The following is a 23,554-nucleotide window of genomic DNA, read 5'->3' as shown; positions in this document are numbered from 1 at the left end:
TACTAAACAAGAGTCATAACTAACTAATATTGAAAAATAAAGACAATTATTAATTTAAAACTAATTAATTATGATATTGTGAATTTATAAATTAATGTAGAATTAATATATAGCGAATTTACCTTTTAAGTAGTGGATTTATTATTATTATTAATTTTCATGTGAATTTATATATTATTGTTATTATTATTGTTATTATCATAATTATTATTATTATTATTATTATTTAACTTATTGGTATAAAATTAAATTCAGAAATTCGAACGAAAGTTGATGAATCCGGAGTCAAGGACAAAACTTTTCTTCTTGAATGAGAACCGATTTCAGATGATGGAATTGATTTTTACAGTTTAGGACTACAGTGATCCTGAAACTCGAAAACAGCAGGATCATTATGATTGCTTATCCGACAGAAACCATGGAATTAAACTCCCCATAAATATCATCTCAGTTTCAGTCTGCAATGGCCACCCCCACCAGCAGCGGTAGCAGCAGTATCTTCGAGAAAGCAGAAGTTACAAGCAGCGGTCGCCCAGTTCTCCTACGAAACGAAGTTGAATGTCACCTGCTCTCTTCGGTGGACCTCGTCTCCGACGAAGAACCCCCTCTTTTTCCTCCTTATAGATCAGGGCTTCTCATCCTCACCACCCACCGCCTCCTATGGCTCCCGTCCCATCCAAACACCTCCGCCGTCGCCATTCCTCTATCCGCTATCTCCAACATCTTGTCTGTCAAGAAATCCCTCAAGTCCATGTTTCATTCCCCGCGGATCCGCTTCCAGCTTTACAATCGCCACACTAATACGATTGTTATGTTGATTCTGAGAGGGAAAGGCGATTCCGATGGATTCTTGGGGAAGTTCTGGGATAGTTGGAGGGGTAGGGCATGGGAGGAGAATCTGAGTGGAAGTTCGACTTCTGAGACTGGCTCCGGTTCGGTTTCCGGTTCAGGCGCGGGTTCGACTGGTGGTGGGTTGTACTCAAGTGATGGGTCTGTGAGGATGGTGGGGCTGGCAGGAATACTCAGGAAAGAGCAGGAAATGTGGGAGAGTACAGATAAGAGCTTGCAGGATGCTTTTCAGGACTTGAGTGCTCTCATGGTTAGTTAATTCTGCTCTTGTTTTACCATCAATGTTATGATGGTGGTTATTATTCTTGTTTGCTCATATGATTGTGAAATGTAGTGAAACGTATTTAGTTAAACATATTTGGTTGCTGGTAGAAAGGTTTAAGGGGATTGATTTTGATTTGTGTTTGGAAGATTGCAAAATTAGAAACTTGGAATTGATTGATGCTGACTAAAATATGTTTGGGTTCTTGAGAGTTTGTAGCATGAATGATGATCCTCGTTATAAATGCAAAAATTCATCTATCAAATGGGAAAAAATTTTGGCTTTTGAATTTTGTTCTGGTGCTTGAAATTTTAGAAACTCTTTTGGACTGACAGAGTAAGGCTAAAGAGATGGTGCTGCTAGCAGAGAAAATGAGGCAAAAGCTTTTATCTGGACCGAACTCTCAAACCGGCACAACAAATGATGAGGAAATGGGTTCTAAGGAAGAGATGCAAGATTGGTTGTTAAGTGTTGGTATTGTGTCTCCAGTTACAAAGGAATCTGCTGGTGCACTGTATCATCAACAACTGTCCCGTCAGGTTCTCTTCTATATCCTTTCTCGTTACTAGTCTTTGTTTTATTATATTGTGTTCTTTATTATTTTTGTTCTTTCCCCCTTAAAGTTCCTTTCAGGAGAAAATGCAGTTGTGATATTTCCATTTGGAGAAAAAGGGATATCCAGAATTTGATTTCAATGTTTGTCATTATGTCATCTATTATTGAATAACCTGGTGGAATGACTTATTTTTCTTCTTTTTTTCTTTTTTCCCTATTTTTACTGTGAAAAAAGAAATCACATGTTGTCTTCCTTCATACATTTGCTGCTCTGACTCTTTCAACTGAAAAATATTATATGTTCTAAATCTTCTAAAGGAAATTGTCTGATTTCCTTCCATATCAGTCTAAAGCTGAATGGAGATTTTTCGTCAGCGTTACTCATGGATCATAGAAACAGCAAACGTAATGGAAAACCTTAAAATATGGCTCACATAAGCTAATGTCCTTGCTTGGATGATGGGTAAAATAAATTTTCACATTGATGCTTATTATTTTTGAGTTAATGATAACTTTGAAACTATTCTGGTTAATTTATTTCTTCTTGGGAGAAGATAATGTTAATCTTGTTTCTTGACACTTAGTTGGCAGATTTTGTCAGAATCCCGCTAGAGAGATCTGGAGGCATGATGAATCTTATAGACATTTATTGTCTCTTTAATCGCGCCCGGGGGACAGGTTTGTTTTTTCCCTTATTTTAGGAGCCTGGTATCAGCATTACTTCTTTTTTTCTTTTTTGCATTGTCTCACCTCTCACTGAAGCCAAAGACTAAGTTTGTATCCCTGCAACACAGAATTGATATCACCTGATGATTTACTGCAAGCCTGTTCCCTATGGGAGAAGTTTGATGTGTATGTATGATTTTCTCTTCAACTTACTAGCGAGAATTTAGAGTTATTTTCCTAGATCTCATGAAGATGTGGTCACAACTTTATATTACTTGCCATTCGTGTCCTTTTGCATGCAGCTCATGCTCGTGTAGATTTTTAAATTGATTTCATTCATTTGACAGTCCAGTCATGGTGCGGAAGTTTGATAGTGGAGTCATGGTCGTACAAAACAAGTCTAATAGTGATGAGGAGGTGATTCTTTCATCTTAAGACTCTTTCTTGTTTATGGATGTAACTCTGTGGTCATTTTTTAAAATTTTCAATTTATTTGATGATGGGAAGCATTATAAATAAAATTGACTGATTTGCATCTTCAAATTGCATTTATATTCAAATGATGGAAATAGCTCTTTGCATTCTATTTGGTTTCAAACGTTAGAGTTTTTTCTTCCTAGATTTTGGTTCTTCGATAGATGTACTGATGGCCAAAGATGGAAATCATATACGAATCTTTATGCTTTGGATGATGGGCTGAGTGCGATTTTATTGGTGGCAATTGTAAATGTGAAGCCTCTTTCACCCCATAATAGAGGAGGTCTCTTGCAATGTTCTCAATTCTCTTTGTAGCACCAAATGGATTCTAGCTGAAAAATAATAAAGAGAAATACTAGATCAAGATTTTAATGGAAGCAGAGTTTGAGAGAGATAAAATGAGAGGTTCTTCTCTTCTTTCTTGCTTTCTTAAAACAGAGAGGGTGAGGTGCCATTTATAGGTACTCATTGCCCTGATGTCACACCAAAAGTGAGTGTGAGAGAAAAATAGAAAAAAAAAGCAACAAACATAACTAATTTCTGGTGATGGTGGTGGTGGTGGTGGTGGACATTCCATCTGTCCATAAAGAGTAAATACTAAACTACCCTTATTCTAACATTTTCTACACTCCTCCTCAATCTATGTTACATATATATATATATTGAGTAATTCTAGATTGAATACAATGTTATTAAATTTTTCTGTTGGTAGTGCCTTTGTAAGGATATCAGCAGTCTGAAGATCAGTAGAAACATAATGTAGGATAATAGTCTTGTCTTCTATCTTCTCTGTAATGAAATGACAATTAATCTCCACATGCTTGGTTCTATCATGATGCACTGGATCTTTGGCCATACTGATGGTTGATTGATTGTCACACTAGAGTTTCATAGGATTAGGAATACAAAATCTTAGTTTAGATATAATCTTCTTCAGCCATACACCTTCACATATTCCATGAGCAAAAGACCTCAATTCAGCTTCAACACTACTTCTATATACAATTGACTGTTTCTTAATTCGCCAAGTGGCTAGGTTGCTCCACACATATGTACAGTAGCCAGTTGTTGATCTTCTATCAGTCACTGATCCTGCCCAGTCAGTATCAGTGAAGATCTTAATGTCTCTATTTATTATTTTCTGGAAGAACAATCCTTGATTAGGGGTCATCTTTAATCACCTAAGAATCCAATAAACGACACTCATATGTTCTTCAGTTAGTTCAACCATAAACTGACTTACAGTACTCACAGCAAAACTAATATCAGGTCTGGTATAAGTAAGATAGATAAGTTTGCCAATAAATCTCTGGTATTTTTCTTTATCAATAGGTTTGCTATCATTTTTTAGACTGATTTTGACATTAGACTCCATCGGTGTTCCTACAGGTTTACAACCAAGTATACTTGTTTCCTTTAAAAGATATAAGACATATTTGCGTTGTGAAACAGAGATACCTTTCTTAAATCGGTTTACTTCCATCCCAAGAAAGTATCAAAGTAACCCAAGGTCTTTGATCTCGAATTCTTTGCCTAGAAACTTTTTGAGTTTCAGAATTTCTTCATCATTATTATCTGTTAAGATAATGTCATCAACATGTAAAATTAGGATAGATTTCTTCCCCATGGCACTGCTTTTGGCAAAAAATGTGTAATCAGACTGACATTGAATGTATCACATATGTTTCACTGCCCTTGAGAATCTCTCAAACCATGCCCTCGGAGACTGTTTAAGACCGTAAAGAGACTTTTTAAATCTACATACCTTCTTAGACCCGATGCTAAGTCCAGAAGGGACTTCCATGTAAATTTCTTCTTCTAGATTTCCATTGAGGAAAACATTCTTTACATCCAGTTGATGAAGAAGCCAATCAAGGTTTGAGGCTAAGGAGAATATAACCCGTATTGTGTTATGTTTAGCAATTGGGGCAAAAGTTTCCTGATAGTCAATTCCATATGAGTGAGTGAAGCCTTTGGCAACAAGACGAGCTTTATGACGGCTCACAGTTCCATCAAAATTATACTTTGTGGTGAAGATTCATTTGTACCCTACAAGCTTTTTTCCTGAAGGTAGAGCAGATAGTTCCCATATCTCATTCTTCTCAAGCGTTGTGATCTCTTCTTGGATTGCGGCTTTCTATTCTGGGAACTCAAGTGCTTCATGAACAGTTCTTGGGACAATGTTGTTATCGAGCTTACTAACAAGTGCATTGTATGTTGGAGACAATTTGTCATATGATACATAATTCTATATGGGATGCATGGTGCAAGACCGGACACTTTTTCTCAAAACAATAGGAAGTTCAGCATTAGTGTCAATATTAACCAATGAGTCAGAAATTTTATTATTTGTAGTATTATGAGTGTTTGGTACAGGAGTTGACTCATGAATTTGCGTGGTTGATTCAGGAATTCTAATATTTTGAGTTTTATTTCTCCTTATATAGACTCGTAGCATCCTTTTTGCAGGTAATGCGCCATCAATATCTATGTCATTAGTATCTGTAGTGGGTTCCGGTTTTTCTATGGTTTCCTGGATATGAATATTTTAGGAAGATGTCAACGGAATTTGAGGTGGAAGAGGACTTGTATCCTACAACTAATATTCTTGAGTGAAATTCTCCCCAGAAAATATTAGTTGTAGGATAAAATGGTTGATTCTCAAAAAAGGTTGCATCTATAGTATTGTAAAAACAATGAGTACCTGGAAAAAAACATTTGCATCCTTTTTAATTTGAGAAATGACCAACAAACACACATTTAAGAGCCATTGGATCAAGTTTCTCCCTGAGGTGAGTGTGAATGTAAGCATAAGCGGTGCAGCCAAATATTTTCAATGGGATAATGTTTAAAACATGAGATTTTGGAAATGCCCGAGTGGGCATTCAATTGATCAAGTAGGTAGCGGTAAGAATGGCTTCACCCCACAAAAATTTAGGAACATGGGTTGTAAACATCAATGGGATAGTGTTTAAAACATGAGGATTTGGAAATGCCTGAAGAAGAGTTTTATAAGGAGTTTTGAATTTTAGTATTCAAGTGGGCATTCGATTGATCAAGTAGGTAGCGGTAAGAATGGCTTCACCCCACAAAAATTTAGGAACATGGATTGTAAACATCAATGATCTGACAACTTCAAGAATGTGTCTATTTTTTCTTTCAGTTATGCTATTTTGTTGTGGGGTGTATACACAAGAGTTTTGATGGAGGATACCTTGATTATTAAGATATTATCGTAGGGTTGGTTCAAAGTATTCACATGCATTATCAGTTTTCAATACTTGTATTGTGGTGTGAAACTGGCTTTGAATCATAATATTAAATCTTTGAAATATTTAGTTCACTTCAGACTTTTCTCTCATGAAAAAGACCTAAGTAATTCTAGTACGGTTATCAATAAAAGTACAAATTATTTTTTCCCAATAATAGTTTTGACTCGTGAAGGTCCCCAAACATTACTATGGATTAGAGCAAATGGTTGTGTGGGTTTATATGGTATACTAGGAAAAGAATTGCGAGTGTATTTTGAAAATTGGCACACTTCACATTGAAATGAAAGTGGATTTTTATTATTGAATAAAGTAGGAAATAAGTACAAAAAGTTTGGATGGCCTAATCGATAATACCATAACATAATTGTGTGATCATCGATTGAACAATCTATAGAAATCGAATTAACACATATAACATTAGAAGCTTGTCTACTTGAGGTAGGTGGGTTAACTGAAAGATAATAGAGATCTGAATCTATCCTACTAGCATTATCAATCGTATTCCCCGAAACCAAGTTCTGAAATACACAAGATTGCAATATAAATTAGGCACATAAAAAACCGAGTTGAGTGTCAAGCAGGATGATATTTTTGTGGAGCCAATTTCTGCCACTCTAGAACTTGAACCAACAACAATATTAATTAATAAATCTTCCTTACATTCAAGATAATCACCGAGCAAGGACTGATTTCCTGTCATATGGTTAGATGCCCTAGAATCCACAATCCAAATCTGGTTTTTATGGAACCATGCTGATAAACCAAATGGTATTTACCTTTTTGGGCAACAGAGGTAGAGGAATTACCCAAACTTCCCATTTTCGACGAAAAATGCTTCACTAGTGCCTCCATTTGTTCTAGACTGAAGGGAGCACTCTCGGGCTGAACAGAGGGCTCTTCCGAAGTTGCCAAGTTTCCGTGAGGTGTCTCGATGATCCTCTTCTCTCCTGGTTTCTCATGAAGCTTCCAGCACTTCTCATGAGCGTACCCTGGCTTTTTGCATAACTCACAGAATGGACGTCCTTTCTTTCCATGTGAATCAAAGATGCGACAAGTAAGAGTATAAGCATTCTCACTCAGTTGAGTCGACTGAGGTTCTCCCAACATCAATTTCTTCTTGCTTTCTTCTCGACGAACTTCAGAGAAGACCTCACGAATACCCAACAGTGGTTTCGTACTTAGAACTCGGCCTCGCATTTCATCAAAGCTTTTGTTGAGCCCCATAAGAAACCGGAAGATTCTTTTCTACTCCACAATTTCTCTGTATTTCGTAGCATTTTCTGGACAACTCCATTGATGATCTTCGAAGACGTCGAGCTGCTGCCAGTTGCGGGTGAGAGAGTTATAATATTGAGTAACGTTCAGCTCACCTTGTCGTAGCTTGTGGATGGTGGATTCGACTTCGAAAATTACTGAGGTGTTTTCGCAGCTGTAGTAAAACTCACGGGTAGCTTCCTAGACTTCGTGAGTTGTCTCGTACAAGAGGAAATTTTCACTGATTTTGGGAGTCATGGAGCTTAGCAACCAGGACATTACTATGCTGTTGTCGATTTTTCAAGTCCGAGCATGTGGGTAGTTCGATGGAGGTTCTGGAGCTTCTCCCGTAAGATATTCATCACATCCTTTCCCTCGGATGAATAGCCGCGCAGACGTCGACCATTGGAGGTAATTATCACTATTGAGTCGATGGTTGGTGATGAACGATGAATGTTGCTCCACCATTCCAGTGTTGGAGTTGGGGAGATATGTACCCGAAGTAACTTTGGGTGATGACGAGTTTTGGTCATCCGTGGCCATTGAAGAATCTGGCGCAAGCGGAAGGAGATTTCTGGATCAGAGGCGTTTTAATACCATGAAGATTTTAATGGAAACAGAGTTTGAGAGAGATAAAATGAGAGGTTTTTCTCTTCTTTCTTGCTTTCTTAAAATAGAGAGGGTGAGGTGCCATTTATAGGCACTCATTGCCCTGATGTCACACCAAAGGTGAGTGTGTGAGAGAGAAAAAAAAAAAAAAAAAAAGGAACAACCGTAACCAAGTTCTGGTGGTGGTGGTGGTGGACATTCCACTTGTCCAGAAAGAATAAATACTAAACTACCCTTATTCTAACACTTTCTACACTAGACAAACACACTTGATGGAGAGTGACCCGAGCCCCAAATGATAAAAGAGCACATTCTCAATTCCTAGATGCTTTGTGATCTTACCCAAAATATGATTTGAAAAAGATGCTGTGTGGATTGCCACATATCAGCTAGACTACCGATAACATGACCTTGTCAGCCAAACTACTTCTGCTCAAGTTAATTTATAGGCCCAAATATGAGCTGATGCACTCATAACAGAGATATAACCTTTTTTTAAGAAGAAAGAAGCAATGTAAACAAAGGCACCAAAAGTATGCTGCCTGTGTACCAAATAGAAAGCAGAATTACGACCAAGAACTGGCCAAATATCTAACAGGTCCCTGACATCACTCCTTTAAGGAGAGGATGACCCATGAAAAAAAGAACAGTATTATTGCAAATTGTGAATGGGAAACTTTAACTATCTGCTCCCCTAAAAAAGATGCTGCATCATTTTTTTCGAAGTACCCCTTGAAAGCATATGAGACATCAGCCACCAAAGAGACACAAGTGGAGAAAATGGCTTCCCTTCGTATGAAGTCTCTGATCTTGTAAAACCAAGTTTTAGGCGCACCATAATGATAATAACAGAAAAAGTAGGAGAGAGTAATTAGCCAAAAAATAGAAAAGAAAAAGTAACATCCGGAGTAAATGGCCTTCTAGATGTGGTACTTCACTAGTGATCCTTTCGGGACTTTGGCTTGTCATAAGTCCGAATTTTATGTTTCCGTATGTAAAAGAAGTACAAGTATCTATTTTTAAAAAAAAGTATAAATATCTCCATACACGAGGTGCTCGCTAATAAGTACTGCATCTTCAAAATTGTAGCCTTCCAATACCATATAAGCTAATGATACGTTTTTCCTCAAAGCAGGTTCGCCACCAATTATAGCGGCACTGTCTGCCGAATTTTGTCATAGTTTAGTGAATTTACCCTTCTGAAGTTAGGGGTTTTGATGCACACAAGTATTTTTGTTAGAACATTGATGCATAACTACTAGAATGTTTTTAGTATCTCTGTTTCCCGACAAAATGATCTTGTCAGTATCTATAGAAAAGATCTTTTCCCCTTTTTCGGCTATAGTGGAACCTCTGAATCTAGAGCCAGCTAGCTTTCTAACCCAGTTTCAATAATGCACTTCTGCGACCAAGAAAGCAGAAGTGCCTGACGTTGCATGTTAAAGCTCATCAATGCTTGATTTGCATCATCATGCTCAATGAAAGGAATGAGAGAAGCTCCAATATAAAAATATTAGAAAGGAAAATGAATGAGGCTCATTGGTGGAGTATGTACTACCTGTGTGGAAGAGCTGCATGAATACGTTTCTGTAATCAGGAAAATGCATATTTTTTTGGTTCTGCGAGTTAATGAGCACGTGCTATATATTTTATCGTAGAAAATATTCCACATTTAATGAAATTAACCTGTCTTTTATATAACAATGTAGATTTTCTCTAGAATCAGAACCCTTGTGACAAAGCCCGAGACCCTTAGAACTGGAATAAGTGCAAGTGATGCTGCAATGACACTAGGGATTGCTCCAGCCATGGCCAAGGAGCACCTACTCACTGCTGAGAGCAAAGGCACATTTTCTGAACGATTTTCTCTTAGTATATTGCCCACACAATTGAGATTTAATTCACCCTTCCTTTATTGACAGGTTTACTATGCAGAGATATAAGCCCTGATGGATTTCGTTTTTACATCAACCTGTTTCCTGAGATTGATTTTGATGACCTCTACTTGTAAGTTGAAAAAACTTCAATTATATTTTGGAGGCTTTTTGTTTCTCCATTTATATTCAGCTTTCATATTCTGTTCTTTGTGTTTCCTTTGAGCGCTTCAGAGGGTAATTGATCCTTTACTTAACAGGTTAAAACTAAATAGTTACATGAAATCAGTTCACTCTTTAAATATTAAAAATTTGATGAAGATCATCTTTACAACATTGTTTCTTTCCAATTTTTCATTGATCTCTGGAAAGAGGATATGGCCCAGGATTTTATATGTTTGGTTGGAGAGGAAATGCAATAATTTTCAACCAGCATTTTATTCTGTAATGATATTTGTGATACCATTGCATGGTTAGGTCCTTTTTGGGCTGAAGTGCATGTTTTATTTTTTGGGGTTCCTCTTTCTAAGCTAGACAGTTTCCATCTACAAGTCCAACAAATAAGAACAATTTGTATCAACTTGTAATGGTACTGTAGTTGCTACATTGACACTTGTTTTACTTTTGTAAAGTTTTTGTATGTTTTCCCTTTTGTACTTTTGGAGGATACCTTATCCTCCTGTGGGCTGTATTTTCATTTCTTCATCTAACATACTTCTTTTTCTATTAAAAAAGGTCTTGTTTTTTCTCCATGCCTTTTCTTGCATCCCACCTAAAATTATCTCATCTATTATCCCTTATCATTACCTACTCTCTCTCTCTCTCTCTCTCTTGTCTCTCTCTTTTTCCCTTCCTTGTCCTTTCTCTCCATTGTTCCAGTATCCACTCTCTGAGGAATTGAGCTAAGAATGGATTGATTAAAACATAAAGATTAGGATCTGATTCTATATATTAAAATTATTTTAGTGATTAGCAAAAGTGGAAAAAATAGGAATCAGAGACGAGCTGCTGGTTCTTCTGGATGTAATTATTATTTGCTTTGGAACTTATGTAGCTGCCCAGTTAAGATGTATATGCTCTCGGCTGAACAGGATGGAGTAAGAACATTCATTTTTCCTTGATTCTGCGGATGGGTTATTAAAATAATCTGCAATTGTGGAATATAGGGTTGACGAAGGGGCATGTGATTGATTTGGAGTTTAGGGTTACTGATCATTATTCACCATCCTGTTCCGACAATTAGTTCTATACTTTTCTTCACAAAATTTATTTTTCTGTCATATTAATTATGATTACAGCTTGACACATATTTAGTTGTAGAGACATGGTAAAATTTTTTTGTTGTTACTTATTTTTTTTGTTTCTTGATGTCCAGACTGAAGGATTATGGGATCTATGGTATGTGGGTCAAGTCTGCATCAGCTTCTGTTTCTGGGTAAGAGTGCTTTCTTGTTCTCTGTCTGTCTGTCCCTCTCTCTGTGCATGTTTTTTTTTTGTATGGATAAAAGTGTAAATATGGTAATCCAGTTATTACGAGGAATTAAATTATTTAGGATGGAATTATAGTTGTCAATTACAGTGTAGTTGGGAAGTTAGACAAAAAGCTTGTCAGGGAATATGAAAGCTAAGGGCATTGTGTAACTTGCTAAAAATTTGATCAACAGACAATTTGGTTTCTCCTTTTCTCTCTAATTTTTCCCAATTTTCTGTTTTCAACTCTAAAATTTGTAGCATAGCCTTTTACATGGCTTTTTCCAAGAGTTTTTTAACCCTAATTTATCATGTTCATTGCCGAATATAGACGCATTCAGAGAATCATTACAAGGTGGAGGGACTAGACAAACTGGCATCAGAGGAAAACATTTCTGAACCTCAAATGTTTCGACTTACCAAGCTAAAAAATGAGCTTGAGGAGGTCATGCTCAGAAAGGAGCGAAGCTGGGGCCAGAAATCGAGGATGAAATGAGTAATGTGGGGCGCCCAATACTAGATTGGGGAAGGGGAGAAGGGGGTGAACACGAATACTAGATTGTACTGTAGGATAGTTAATGGTAGAAGGAGAAGTGAAAGTAAGGAGTTGGAACTAGAGACGGGGTATAGAGCTTTGAAAGGATGAAATTGGGTTTGAGATCACTAATTCTTATAGGCAGTTGTATAATGAGGAGTAGATTTGTAGACCATTTGTCGAAGGTATTGACTGGCACCCTGTTAGTATTGGCAAAGGAGAGTATTTAGCGAGACAATTTGAGGAGGAGGTTTGGAAGCTATTTGCGCAATGTGTATGGAGAAATCTCCAAGACAGGATGGATTCAGGAGCTTTTTTCCAATCATGTCGGGGAATAGATTTGTAGACCGTTTGTAGAAGGTATTGACTGGCACCTCATTAGTATTGCCAAAACAGAGTATTTAGAGAGACCATTTGAGGAGGTTTAGAAAGCTATTTGGGTGATGAGTTTGGAGAAATCTTCAAGATAGGATGAATTCAGAGAGCTTTTTTCCAATCATGTTGGGGAATCATGAAGGACAATTTGATGAAGGTTTTTCACGAGTTCCATTTTGAAGAGAAACACATGTTGAAGCATAAACACCACATTTAGTCCTCTAATACCCACGAGAGACAAAAAAGGTATTTGATTGAGTTTGGTGACTAGTGCCTACAAGATAATCACTAAGGTGTTGTCCGTACGCCTTAGTGAGGTTTTAGATGATACTATATCATCAAACCAAAGCGCCTTTGTGGGAAGAAGACAAATTTGGATGAGTCCCTTTTAGCTAACGAAGTGGTTCAATACATGCATGGAGCGAACAAGTAAGTGTTAGTTCTGAAGGTAGATTTCAAAAAAGGCTTATGATTGGGCGGATTCGAGTTTTTGACAGGACTTGGTTTCGACATGTGATTTATCGGAATATTAATTTCGGCAAAAAAAATTAATTTGTGGTATTTATGGTAAAAATTGAGAAATAGGTGTAATTTTGAGAAAAGTAAAATTATGGGGGAAAGTTTCGGAAAAGAAAGAATTAGAAGGGGAAGAAAAGTTTGCGTTCCAAGGGAGGGAGGCTCACTAATTAGAAGCACGTTAAGCAACCTCCCAATTTACTACCTATACATACTTACTATTCCGGTCAGTGTTGCCCAGCAGATTGAAGCAATGCAGAACCGGTTCTTGTGGGGTGATACTGAAGAAAAAAAGAAATATCACCTATGGCTTGGAAGGAGGTGAAGAAACCGATGAATAATGGGGGTTTAGGAATTAGATCTGTGGTGGAATTTAATCTTGCATTCCAAAGGTAAGTGGCTGTGGAGGTTTATGACAGAAGATGGGGTTTTATGGAGAAGAATAATTGCTGCTTAGTTTGGTGTGGATAATAATGGCTGGTATGCAGGTAGTGTGCTAAAATCTCATGGGAGGATTGGGGATGGCAAGACAAATTTCCAGAGGTGTATTGCTTGGAAGTTGGCAGTGGAAATAACATCAGCTTCTGGCGTGATCATTGGTTAGAGGGGCCCACCGTATAGACAGTTTTCCCAGATTTTTGAGATTGTGCAGAATAAGCAGGGGAAAATTGGGGATTGCTACAGAAGAGGATATGGTGATAAAGGCATCTGGAAGATTATGATTAGCAGAAGATTGAACGACTGGGAAAGTGATGAGTATGAGGCATTGTTGAATACTTTATCGAACATTTCTCTAGAGGACGGAAATGACTACCTGAGATGGATCCTCTCAGAAAATGGGCTTTTCTCAGTTAAATCCTGGTATAGTCGGTTGGTAAGAACTGAGAATGATGCTGATTACTTTCCCTATAAACAAGATCTGGAAAATTAAAATCCCATCGAGGATCGTTTTTTTGGTTGGGAAGCTTGTAGAGAAAGCATTCCAACCATTGACAACCTGAGGAAGGATCAAGTATTGGTAAATGCATGTTATCTTTGTAAGAAGGCAGAGGAAAATTGCAGCCACTTGCTACTTTGGTGTCCGGTGGTCTTTAACTTATGGAATGATGGTTCACAGAAGCTTAGGGGTTGACTGGGTGATGGCAAGGTCAGTTAGGGAGGAGGTTTTGGCTTGGAAATATTTAAATGAGAGGTATTCATTTTGCAAATTGTTTCCTCTTATTATTATGGTTTGGAAGGAGAGAAATAGGAGGGCTTTTGACGGTGTCAAAAACACAAAAGATTTTGATATTTCAAAAAATAGATGGTTTAAAACCCTTGAATTTTTGTTATCAGGTCAATTATCTGAGGTCACCAAGGCTTTTAATCCATTTTGGAGCCGGGTTGACTAGCGTTTTGGGTGCTCATAATAATATATTCATTCAGTTTTTATTTCAAAAAAAAGAATTAGAAGGGGAAGAAAAAATTTTAGAGAAAGAAGAGGGGAAGATTCTGGAAATAAAAGAAAATTATAGAAAGAAGGGGAGATTGGGAAGAGAGAGGAAAGAAGAGATCAGGAGAGAGAGAGAGAGAGAGAGAGAGGAAGTTTTAGAGAGAGACAAATAGAGGGGGAAAGAGTGTTTAGAGAGAGAGACTGTTAGAGAAAGAAAGAAAGAGAAATATAGAGAGAGAGGGGGAGAGAGAGAGAGGGAGAGAGAAGAGAAGAAAAGAGAAAGACCAAGAGTTTAGAGAGAAAAGATAAATTACTTGAGATTCATTTCCAAAATTTTCATGTCTTCTCTTATTTGGCAATTTCTTATTTGTATACACCCAATGGTACATGAAAATTCTTTCCAATCGGCACCATTGATGCTGGAATGGTGGAGAAAGCTGATCTTTTAGAGTAGGACTGCGTCGGATGGAGGAAGAAGGTAAAGAGTTGGGACCAGTTCACGTGAAGACGAAGTGGTCCAGATCTGAAGAGTCAAGCCGGTTCACTGCATGAAGAAAAATGGTTCACCAGTTCAGGAACCAGTTCGGTGCCTAGGGTTTTGGGTTTTGCTTCCCTGGGGATGGTTCTACCGTTCACACTCTACTCCCTAGTTTTATGATCAACTGCGACTGATTTCATTGTTTCCTTTGTGCACCCATGCTTCCAGCCACATTTTCATTTGATTTTATCTGTTATCTTAACAATTTCCTCCTCTTGAACATCAACCTTGTCCCTAAGGTTGAGACTCAATTTTTAAATATTTGGTGACCGAAAATATCATTACTATTTATTATTTTTATGCTACCAATGAACTCCATGTGGATTATCATGTTACTTGTTATCCGGAGGTTGATCATCTTCACTTTCTTCTTCTTCTTCCTCACATGTCTCAACTATCATGACTATTTTTCTTTGCACTAATGCCCTAAGAGTATTTTTCCCACATTTGTAGAAAAGATTATTCCTTCTCAACTTTGTATGATTTGGATCCATCAAAGATGTTGCTACTTGAAAATTCGGGAATTTGGAGAAATTTTTAGTGATGGGAACATTTCCTTTGGAAGAAGTTGTAGAGTATTTTAGTTTATTGTGACGGTTGATGACATCTACTGTTTGTTTTTGTCAGAGAGTCAACTCAAGTGCTTGAGTCAAATTGCACAACCTCATTGTCGATCTAAGTTCTTCCTCGATAGCACTCTAAAAGTAGATATAAAATATTTTTCAGAAAGTTTGGGGTTCTCTAAAATTACAAAGACCTCATTTCTTCAAATTTTCTTGATATTGGCGAATGGTATCTTTTTAGATCAATTTCTTGAATTCTATCATAATATCAACTCCGGCTAATCCTCCAAACTTTCTACACAGTTCCACCTCAAATATTTCTCATTCAAATATATTTGGATCATTTGTTAATCTATGGAACCAAATTTCTATCTTCTCTCCAAGATATATCGAAACTGTTTTCACTTTACTATCTTCTGAGATGTTGAAAATATGGAAATACTTAGTTGCATCTTCTAATCCATGTTCTAAGATTTTTCCCATCAAAGACAGGAATTTCAATTTTTCGGTGTAGGATTTTTTGCCTGGTTGCCCATCCAGTCTGAACTGCCAACCTTTATTTCTTTGGTTGTAGGGTTTTGTAAAATTCCTCTATCAATATTTAAAACAGAGGCAGAGGAACTTACCCTTGCAGCTGTTTCAGCTATCCGTGTGATGTTTTACAAGAATCTGGTTAGCCTTTCCAATTGTTGGCTGAACATAGCAAGTCTTTGGTCTATACTGACTCGGGTTTGTGCTTCCTTGGAACCAATTAATTTATAATGCTTTTATTTATTTAAAAAAGTGACTCGGGTTTGCTGTTGTGATGCATACATTTTAGATCTAAAATTTGAGAATTTTTGGTCCACTTCACGCATTTTCTCCTCCACAGTGACCATCTTTTGAGGTTTGAACAATCATGGCTTTACCCTCATTTTTCACCATTGCCATGAAATTTGCAAGAGTTTTGTCAAATTCAACCGGTTCTAATATCAAGTTGTCAAGATTCGGCTTTGACATGTAATTTACTGGAACCTTACTTTTGGGAAAGGAAATTAATTTGTGGTGTTTATGATAAAAATATAGAAATAAAGATAATTTTAAGAAAAATAAAATTATGAGGAAGATTCTGGAAAAAAAAAGAATTAGAAGGGGAAGAAAAGAATTTTAGAGAAAGAAGAGGGGAAGATTTTGGAAACAAAGAAATAGATGGGGGAGAAAAAAATTAGAGAAAGAAGGGGGATGGGGAAGAGAGACAAAAGAAGAGATCAGAAGAGAGAGAGAGAGAGAGAGAGAGAGAGAGGAATTTTTATAGAGAGAGAAAGAGTTTTTAGGGAGAGAGAGACTGTTGGAGGGAGAAAGAGAGACAAATATAAAGAGAGAGGGAGAGAAAGAGAGAGATCTTGGAAGAGAGAACTGAGAGTTTAGAGAGAGAAAATAAATTATTTGAGATTCATTTCCAAAAATTACATGCCTTCTCTTATTTTACAATTTCTTATTTATTAAACCAAATGATACATGAAAATCCCTTCAACTCGGCACCATTGAAGCTAGAATGGTGAAGAAAGCCAATGTTTTAGAGTATGACTTCTTTGCGGAAATAAAGGAGAGCTTAGAGAGAGAGAGACTGAAAGAGAAAGATTGAAAATAGAGGGATTGAGATTAATCTTCAAATACACCTCGATGCTTTTGATTTTACTAAATGGGGGTATATATGCACGAAAGGGTGCGCGAATTATCTCTCCAATTGCCAAACATCGGCTTAGAAGCTGGGACACCTGCAGAAAAGCCGGCGAACAGAGTGGATGCATCTGCCAGGGTTCCTGAATGAATAGGGAAGAAGAAGATGTCAGTTCGGTGGTGCCGCAGTTCATTGAAAAGGAGAAAACCAGTCCAGTTCAATGTCCGCTCAGTGCCTAGGGTTAGGGTTTTGAATACCCTGCATGCATTTTAATTTTTTTTTCTCCCATTCCCTGGTTTCTACTTCTCTTCGCTCGGTTTCATGGAGTTTCTCCGGCACCTGGACCCTTACAGAAAACTAGGTTGATAGGGCCTTATTCAGGCTACTCAGTGAAGATAATTAATACTATAATAGTCTAGTCTGTTTGTACTGAATTAATGTTCCAAATCAAAAAGCTTAGGTTCATGAATAATCAGGTCTAGAAAATCACCCGAAGTTTAAGAGAGGATGAGCTTAAAGACAATGCTTATGAATTTGAATGAAGTTCTTACAGGAATAGTAGTGGTAGTAAGGAGGAACATAGATCTATTGCAGAGAATCAGTGAATTGTTCCACTTGTCTGCCGTGGGAGGGCATAATTGTTGAGTTGCCTCAGGATACCAGATCCATCCTAATATTTGTGTCCTCAGCTGAAGTGGTCAAAGGGGCCTGCTTCATATTATGAGCTTGTGATTGATCCACCCTAGCACGGTCATTTGACTCTACAACTTAAAGCCATTTTAGACTGAAAAATGGCTATATGGCCGCATATCTGCCGCCCTGTTGCTTGTCCACTGCAAAAATATACTGGTTGAAGAAGCTGCTGTAAGATCCTATGATCTACAACTCTAGTTTCCCTATGCTACCCCCGATGACAATGGTCTTAAAAGGGGAGGGTACTGATTTGGCTGTAAGTTTTAATATAGTAATAAAGTGATGGTGAGGAATGAAACCATAGTTGTAGGTGGGAATTATAGTTGGTACAAGTGATTAGGGAGTTAGTTAGAAAAAGCTAGTTTGGGAATATAAAAGCTAGGGGCAGTTTGATGCATTGCTATTAACTGATTAAAAAGGAATTTCAGTTTCTCCTTTTCTCTTTATTCTTGTTCCTCTTTCCCCACTTTCTGAATCACGATCCTAGCAGTTCTCCCCTTATGCTGATTAACTTCCATTATGATTTATGCGATTGACCTTATGGAAAACCTCAGTGACTCTTTGGTCTATTGAGTGATTTGAGGTTGAAGCTTTTGAAGCCGAATTATGCTTAACTGTTTTTTCACCATCTTTCTGCATTTCAGTTTCTGAAGATTTCGTGGTGGAATGCACATACTCATAATTCAGACTAAGCTCTGGAACAAATTTTGAATGCCTACCACCAATAATGATGGATATACTAGACGAACGCACACAAAAGGTTATGCTCTATTTTGATTGAATCTTCGCAAGTCGGAATAATCCAATAACTTGCCTTTAAACAACAAAATGGCTGAACATGGTCGGAGGGCATGCAGCAACAATCTGCTTCATGTTTCTTGTTGGGACATAAAAAAGCAATGAACCATTACTGTTAAAAACCTGGAAATCTAATCGACATGGTCGAGGTTGTCTGGATGATCAATAAAATTGTATTGGGGTAAGACATAATTACATAGTAATTTAATGTTTAGAGATGGTGTAAAAAAACAATGGTTGGAGCATGCATTTTGGTTGCGGAAGAGGAAATATGCAGTCTTCTATTTATGTCTACTTTTCTTGGACTTGTGTTGCTTGCCAGGAATCTTACCTTTCGGTCATGTTAAGAAACCCTTTAGTTTTGCTCATTTAGCCTCTAACTAAAAGATGGAATTGTAACATAATTAGTTTGATACAGGAGGAAAATGTGAAAATTAGTATATACTAAGATCGCATCAAATTATCTCCTATTCTTTCGTGCAAAAAAGAAAACAACTATTTTCTCTCTCTCTCTTTCTATGTTGAAGACTGATTTCGGTTTCAGAATTTCAGTTCAAAACTTGATAAGTTTGAACTTAAAAATTACGAATTCCCTTTTAATTTGAAGTTGAATGATACCATTGCTTGGTTTAAAACTCCCTACTTTTTATGTTTGATTCAAATTCTATTTATGGAGGAATGTGAACATAATATAAATGTGATAGAATTTGAATTGAATTAGTGCTATATAACACTCTACATTAATTTTTATCTAATTCGGGGAATGACTTATGCTTTAACTAATCATAATTAAATCCCTTCTATAATCAACACTTAAATAGAAGGGAAATTTAATTATGATTTTTTTTAATAACAAATTAATTGCTCACGGCAATCAGATTCATGTTTCTTTCCCCCTCATATAACCAAAAATGCCTCTCAACGAGACACCTCTCTTCTCAAGTTTCGAGATATATATGTATACACACAGACACACAACCACCTTCTCTTTTAATCATAATGAACAAAAATGGTTTGTTATTATTTCTTAATATTACTAGTTTTCTGTAATTCAATTAAATTATAAATTTATATTTTCTTTTAATTATTAAAATTGACACCATTTTTTTTTCCTATTGTTAAGACCAATAGATAGATCTGTTTATACATGGATCTATTTGATTTTATTAAAGATTTATAATATTTTCCCTAGTTTTGAAGTAACATTTCCCATCATTTTAATTACTTATAAATCAAGAAAGAAAAACAAAATTAAGATACAACTGAACTATCACACAGAATACAGTTCCTAAGAACAGTTGATACAAGATTACTTATTTCACAGCATGGATCAAACTAGTACAAACCCAAATATTAAGTACGATAAAAGGCATTCACTACAATGCCTTCAATATATATCCCCATGTTTTGTTTTCACTTAAAACAACAATATTCTTTCGATAATCACATAAACAAAAGCCTCTTTTCTTTTTTTTTTTTTTTCCTTTCTCTCTTCTAAGATCAAATTCTAAAATACAAAGGGAATCAGAGCCTTGACATGATTAGGGAAATGATCAAATTTAGAGAGATACCATTTCCTAGTTGCATAGCTCCTACCCATCAAGTAAAAAGTAGTAGCAAGAGCAAAGCAAAAGGCATAAACAGTCTGAGAAATGAAGAAGATCCCCCAGAAGATTAAAATCTCAAAAAGGTAATGTGGGCATATCACAAGATCAAATAAACCACCTCGGGGAATCTTGTATTCCTTCTTGCCTTCATTACCTCTAAGCTCGGAAAGAAGATAATGGTGGTAAAAATTGCCACAAATCCCAATTACATACACCAATACTCCAGGGTACATCAAATCCACTGCAGGCTCCGTGGATCCATGTGTGAGATGTTGAGCATAGATCATAAACGCACTTGATACAAAATAGCTTAGAGAAATTGTAAGGGCAGAATCCAGAATCATTCCCCCACTGTACTTGTGTATAAATAACACCTGCATATACATTATATAAATATAGTGAAAGAATGTTTTGCCCAGAAAATAAAATGAAGGACCCATTACAATTTTAAGGAAAAAAATTAAAGCTTTTTGAAAGAATTAGATTGAAAAATTTCAGTACATAAAGGCCAATTGTAGCATGCAAATTATTGCACTAAAAAGCTATGTCCAGCATGCGTATAAATTCAAGAATTAACATTTGTTTTTCAACAGTTACATTATTTTTTAACCAGCTTTTTACTTTCTCCTAGTAATGCATTCAGAATTTTACTCTTCAATATTATTAATAAAAATTAAACCCGTGTTCAAGATAAAAAGTATTCTCCTTTTAACATAATTATAGAAGACTCAAAAGTTAAATCTACATAGAAGTTGTTGGGCAATTGAAATGGACAAAAATATTTGTACTGTTTATTTCCATGTGAGGTTTAAGGGTTTATCAACCCTTTTGGTTCTCACATTCGTTTTTCTAAACGAGTCAAGCTATGATGCTTTCAAAATAGTTGTGCTGTTTTAACAGTTAAAAACAAAGAATAATTAATTAATCATCAACTGGTTGAATGATTGAAAGTAGAATACTTCTCTAAGAAGCAAGGCACTCTGGAACTTTCCTTCTAAGACTATTATTTTTTTATGTTACAGTTAAAGATAAGCACACACAATATATTGATAGCACCAAGCTAAAAATTCAATTTAATTAATATATAGATAATATTTTAAACTCCTGTGGTAATCAGTTTGATTTCATTATTTATTCCATATATATATCTCCTGCAAGTGGAAACACAAGATTACCTTTGATTAAAAATCCTTAATTTTCAAACATATTATTGAGAATCTCAAACCCAATATTCAGCCTCAATCTTTTTAATTTAATATATAAACTTGAAGAATATATATATGCACATATAATCATGCCATTCTGATTATTTGATTTGATTGATCTCTCCTACTTAATTCCTAACAACTGCTTAAGTCATTATTTAAAAATTTTAATATTAATTTAAATATATATGATTGTGATATCTTTTTATTTAATTTGAATAATTAGTACTTCCTAGTTCCTAGAATTATCAGACAAGGCATCCTTACTATTTAGTTTATTTTCTAATTATGTCTTAATAATCTTATTTTTCAATTAAATTTGGTACGCATGATAACAATATGACTTTTTAAAGGAAAAAATTGAAGTCATCAGTTAATTTTAAATTTTAATTAAAAACTCAAAATTTTCCTTGAGAAAATTAAAATTCCTTATCTCTTAAAAATTCAATCAGTTTGAATAGAGATTTCATCCAATTCATTTTGCCTTCATATCCACAAGAAGATAACTAATCGGAAGAAACAGAAACAAAGGGATTTGGATTAGAACAAAGAAATAGTAATTGAGAAAGAATGTTCACCTCAAAGATCCGCTTGAAGAAATGAATGGAGACGGCTAATTGGACTAGCAGAAATCGGAGGCCTTCATCAGGAAAGAGGAAAAAGGAAGCAGCACCTGCTAAAAATGCAGGAGCATACAGCAGAAGCATTCCAGCTCTACTCGGCAGCTTGATCTGTTTGATTAATGGAGATCGATTTTGCGAACCGGCCTTCCAGAATTTGGAGTACTGAAGGTGTTTCCCTCTCACCTCCGAAATCCCGCTAGCTGTAATTCCGATGAAACTGGCCGCAGATATGGCCGTCATTAATCCAGAGGCCGGAGCGGGGAAAATTATTTTCTGCATTATCATCTTCGCCTTCCTCCGTTTTAGTAATCGGGTCGGGGGTTTTGACTCTGCATTTGTTTTCTGTGTGTGTATATATATATATATATATATTTAAAAAAAAAAAATAGGGTGTACATATCATAATTCTGTATTGGTCAGATGATTATTTAGACGCCGAAAATAATTTTGAGTTCACATAAACAGATTTTAGAATATGAAAAAGTCAACCAAAAAAAAAAAACATACATACACGCGCAATGTGAACAAGGAAAAACGCACCGTTTTGATAGAATTAATCATACGTACATTTATTTTTTATTTTTAATTTAAAAAATATATAATTTTTGTAGAAAAAATTGGTTGAGAAATAAAACTCATCATGCTTCAATTAATTAAGAGTATGGTCCACCATTTTGCATAAATATTTTTATATTGAATGATTTTATTGGAGATTATGAAAATAATTTGTAATAATAAAAAAAAAACGTGTGTTACTATTTTATGGTTGACTAGAATAATAGACAGATGTAAATAGGCAATTCCAAATATGGGAATATATATTATGTTTTTTTTTGCTTCATGACAACTTACGGATAGTAATGTCTTCTTTGGAAAAAATTTTACCATTCTAACCTAAGTTGTGTCAGACCGTAATGATTAAATTGATTATTTTAACCCATAAAGATATTAGTTATAAAAAAATTTAAAATTATCACCTTTTTTATAATTTATGTAATATTTCGAGTTCGGAATTTGATTCAGAATTAATTTTAAATTTCTAAAAATATATAAAAATTTATTTTTAAAATTAATAAATTTTAATTTAATGTAAAATTATGAAGGAAAAAAAAAGAGTAGAGATGAAATTAAAAATAATTTTGATAAAAAGTAGTGAAAATTTAGGTTTCAAAGAGGGTTTTTGAAAGAAAAATAAAAAATTATAAGTCAGAACTCAATTAAAAAAAATTTTGCCACGTAGGACTGGAGCGTGTTGAGTGGCAAGGCACGCTAACTCAGTGCCATGTGGGAGGCCACGCTGGCGATCCGCGTGCCCTGCGATCAGATGACCAAGAAGCGTTCCCGCGCGCGTGGACGGTCCAGATTCGTTCCCTCCTCAGGCACGATCGAACGGTCGTGATCAAATACGATGAACGATTCAAATTCATTCTCTCCTTAGGTGCAATCGAACGGTTGAGATCAAATGCGATGAATAATCTAGATTCGTTTCCTCCTTAGGTGCGATCAAACGGTCGAAATTAAATACGATGAATAGTCCAAATTAACGTGAGATGAGTATAAATATTTTGCATTACACCGAACCCGAACCCTAGCCACCAGCCTCCCGTCGGATAAAAAGAACCAGTCACTAGAGAAGGGAGCCGTCTGCCGCCACACTAGAGCTACCTCCGACTGTCTAAAAAGGTAACAATTCTCCTACCCGCTCGGAATTCGATTCCAAG

The 23,554-nt window shown here is 36.0% G+C and overlaps 2 protein-coding genes across 8 annotated transcripts; one reads left to right on the top strand and one right to left on the bottom strand.

Annotated features, from left to right (window-relative positions):
• The first annotated feature begins 259 nt into the window (after positions 1-259).
• On the top strand, positions 260-18,692 carry LOC110814494 (EAP30/Vps36 family protein). Of its 7 annotated transcripts, none has more exons than XM_088208912.1 (9): positions 260-1,099; positions 1,447-1,650; positions 2,251-2,344; positions 2,461-2,518; positions 2,680-2,749; positions 9,654-9,789; positions 9,867-9,951; positions 11,194-11,253; positions 18,245-18,692. In XM_088208912.1, the coding sequence occupies exons 1-9, from the start codon at positions 464-466 to the stop codon at positions 18,249-18,251; spliced, it is 1,350 nt and encodes a 449-aa protein (XP_088065038.1). In that variant the 5' UTR covers positions 260-463; the 3' UTR covers positions 18,252-18,692. The 7 variants fall into 7 exon arrangements, 5 of the variants coding, with proteins under 5 accessions (XP_088065038.1, XP_088065037.1, XP_088065039.1 ...); XM_088208911.1 differs by lacking the exon at positions 18,245-18,692 and adding an exon at positions 15,822-15,955; XR_015813807.1 differs by lacking the exons at positions 9,654-9,789; positions 9,867-9,951 and adding an exon at positions 15,822-15,976.
• Positions 18,693-19,683: 991 nt separating this feature from the next.
• Positions 19,684-22,184, bottom strand: LOC110814487 (3-oxo-5-alpha-steroid 4-dehydrogenase family protein). The gene is made up of 2 exons (XM_022041961.2): positions 21,789-22,184; positions 19,684-20,379 (listed from the first exon to the last, which is right to left on the bottom strand). The coding sequence occupies exons 1-2, from the start codon at positions 22,116-22,118 to the stop codon at positions 19,906-19,908; spliced, it is 804 nt and encodes a 267-aa protein (XP_021897653.1). The 5' UTR covers positions 22,119-22,184; the 3' UTR covers positions 19,684-19,905.
• Positions 22,185-23,554: the final 1,370 nt, after the last annotated feature.

This window comes from Carica papaya, chromosome 8 (assembly GCF_054855325.1).
Source record: "Carica papaya isolate Zhongbai chromosome 8, ASM5485532v1, whole genome shotgun sequence".
NCBI lineage: Eukaryota > Viridiplantae > Streptophyta > Magnoliopsida > Brassicales > Caricaceae > Carica > Carica papaya.
The sequence above is the reverse complement of the archived record's forward strand: the minus strand, read 5'-3'. Positions and strand labels throughout refer to the sequence as shown.

Excerpts from the sequence above, each read along its gene's own strand:
- LOC110814494 (XM_088208911.1), top strand. The coding sequence starts at position 464 with ATGGCCACCCCCACCAGCAGCGGTAGCAGCAGTATCTTCGAGAAAGCA. Across the intron at positions 2,750-9,653 it reads AGTCTAATAGTGATGAGGAG|ATTTTCTCTAGAATCAGAAC; the intron begins GTGATTCTTTCA and ends ATAACAATGTAG. Across the intron at positions 9,952-11,193 it reads GATTTTGATGACCTCTACTT|ACTGAAGGATTATGGGATCT; the intron begins GTAAGTTGAAAA and ends CTTGATGTCCAG.
- LOC110814487 (XM_022041961.2), bottom strand. The coding sequence starts at position 22,118 with ATGATAATGCAGAAAATAATTTTCCCCGCTCCGGCCTCTGGATTAATG. Across the intron at positions 20,380-21,788 it reads TCTTCAAGCGGATCTTTGAG|GTGTTATTTATACACAAGTA; the intron begins GTGAACATTCTT and ends ATGTATATGCAG.